The sequence below is a fragment of the Penaeus monodon genome, chromosome 7 (assembly GCF_015228065.2).
Source record: "Penaeus monodon isolate SGIC_2016 chromosome 7, NSTDA_Pmon_1, whole genome shotgun sequence".
Taxonomy (NCBI): domain Eukaryota; kingdom Metazoa; phylum Arthropoda; class Malacostraca; order Decapoda; family Penaeidae; genus Penaeus; species Penaeus monodon.
Genome location: NC_051392.1, coordinates 55,924,695 through 55,926,323, shown reverse-complemented (window position 1 = coordinate 55,926,323; position 1,629 = coordinate 55,924,695). Strand labels below are relative to the sequence as shown.

Here is a 1,629-nt window from a genome sequence, read left to right as displayed (position 1 = left end):
GTCAAAGGAGAAATCTGGATACATTTTAGCAACGCCAGTGCTTAAGCGCCGACGAACAGCTGATTCGCGTAAACAAACGCAAATTCAAAATAAGATTCCGTCTCGTGTTATTTTTATGTAGTTCTTGACTATAATTCAAGATGCAGAATGAGGACAAGGACTTCCTAAGCCTTTTAAGCACGAGGGAATTCCCCAAGACGCTGTTTGAAATATGCCTGGATTACGTGGCTGGGAAAATAAACATGGTGGAATCTTTGGAAGGCTTTCCCGAGGTCGTGAGTGAGCAGATCTTCGACAAGTGTCTTTCTTTGGGGTCCTTTTCGCAAAATGACGAGGCAAGTGAGCGAGCGATAACTCTGTATGTGGATGCTTACGGAAACGATTTCATGAGTGCGTTCAAATGTGAGAATCCGAGGATTATGAGCGAGTACGGGGAGTGTTTGGCGGTGCTGTGTCTGTCTGTGACTCATCTCGACCTTCGTGGATGCGCCTTGGGTAATAAGAGTGATTTTTTAAAGGTGTTTGTGCAGATGGACCACCTCAGAGTGCTTAACATTGCACAGAATGAGCTGTCTGATGAGGGATTCCGCCTTATGACCGCGTGCCATAAAATGTACAGGAAGGGTTTCGAAGCACTGGAGTCCCTGGATGTGTCTGAAAATAGAGTTGGAATGAAGGTGTTGAAGTCCTTGTTGAGTTTGCCTCAGCTCAAGAATATCCGGGTGTCCATTGCGCATTCCTTGAAAAACTTCCAGCCCAGATTTACACATGAATGGACCGAGACCATGGACAGACTTGGCTTTAAGTTATTACCAAGGGACATAGAATTTGCAGGCCATATCACAACTGTTGGTTGGGGATCAAAGATTATTGCTGCGTGGCTGAAGGAAATTGAGGAGCTGGAAAGAATCCGGCAGGAGAAAGTGCTCAAGAAAAGCCAGGGTTTCTATTCGCAATCTATCAAGCGAGCAGAGTTGGCCTTTACCAAACCAAGAACTAGAATAGAGACGTACGAAACATACACCTACATGAAAAGACGGAAAGAAAATGCAGTCAGCTCACCAGGGGAAAAATGCAACTCGAGGGAATGTGATAAAGTGTATGGAAACAGATTCAACAGTAAGAAAAGAACAATAGGAAGCATAAAGTCTTTGCAAGTGGATGGAGAACCACTTGGTAAGAAGCAAAGAGTGGATATTGATGTGGATATTTTGAAAATGTATTTGAAATAAGTAGTTTATCAGCTTTTAAGTGTGTATAGTAGAGAGAATCATGAATTCTTTAAAAGTATTATTTTAGTATAGATCTTCACAGAGAATTGTGACTATTTGTTAAACAATATAATAGCTAAGGAACAATGCTTGTTTGTTATATATATTCTTTATTTCTGTGATAAGAGCATAAATAAACTACAAAATAGGTTAAGTATTTTCAAACTACCAAATAATGTAATGCTGATAAAGATATTGATAGATGAAGATAGCTGAGATAAATGCCCTTTTTGATGCAATATTTTTATATGAAATGCAATGAAAATATCTGGTGTGAGTATTTTTATTGTAAATTATTTTATCCATATTTCCAAATGATTGCCAAATTTGCTGAGTTGATGTTGTTAATAAAACCTAA

General features: G+C 39.3%; 1 protein-coding gene across 1 annotated transcript; it reads left to right on the top strand.

The window, feature by feature from the left end:
* The first annotated feature begins 46 nt into the window (after nucleotides 1-46).
* Nucleotides 47-1,629, top strand: LOC119575483 (leucine-rich repeat-containing protein 42-like). Its single transcript, XM_037923132.1, has one exon. The coding sequence runs from the start codon at nucleotides 141-143 to the stop codon at nucleotides 1,230-1,232; it is 1,092 nt and encodes a 363-aa protein (XP_037779060.1). The 5' UTR covers nucleotides 47-140; the 3' UTR covers nucleotides 1,233-1,629.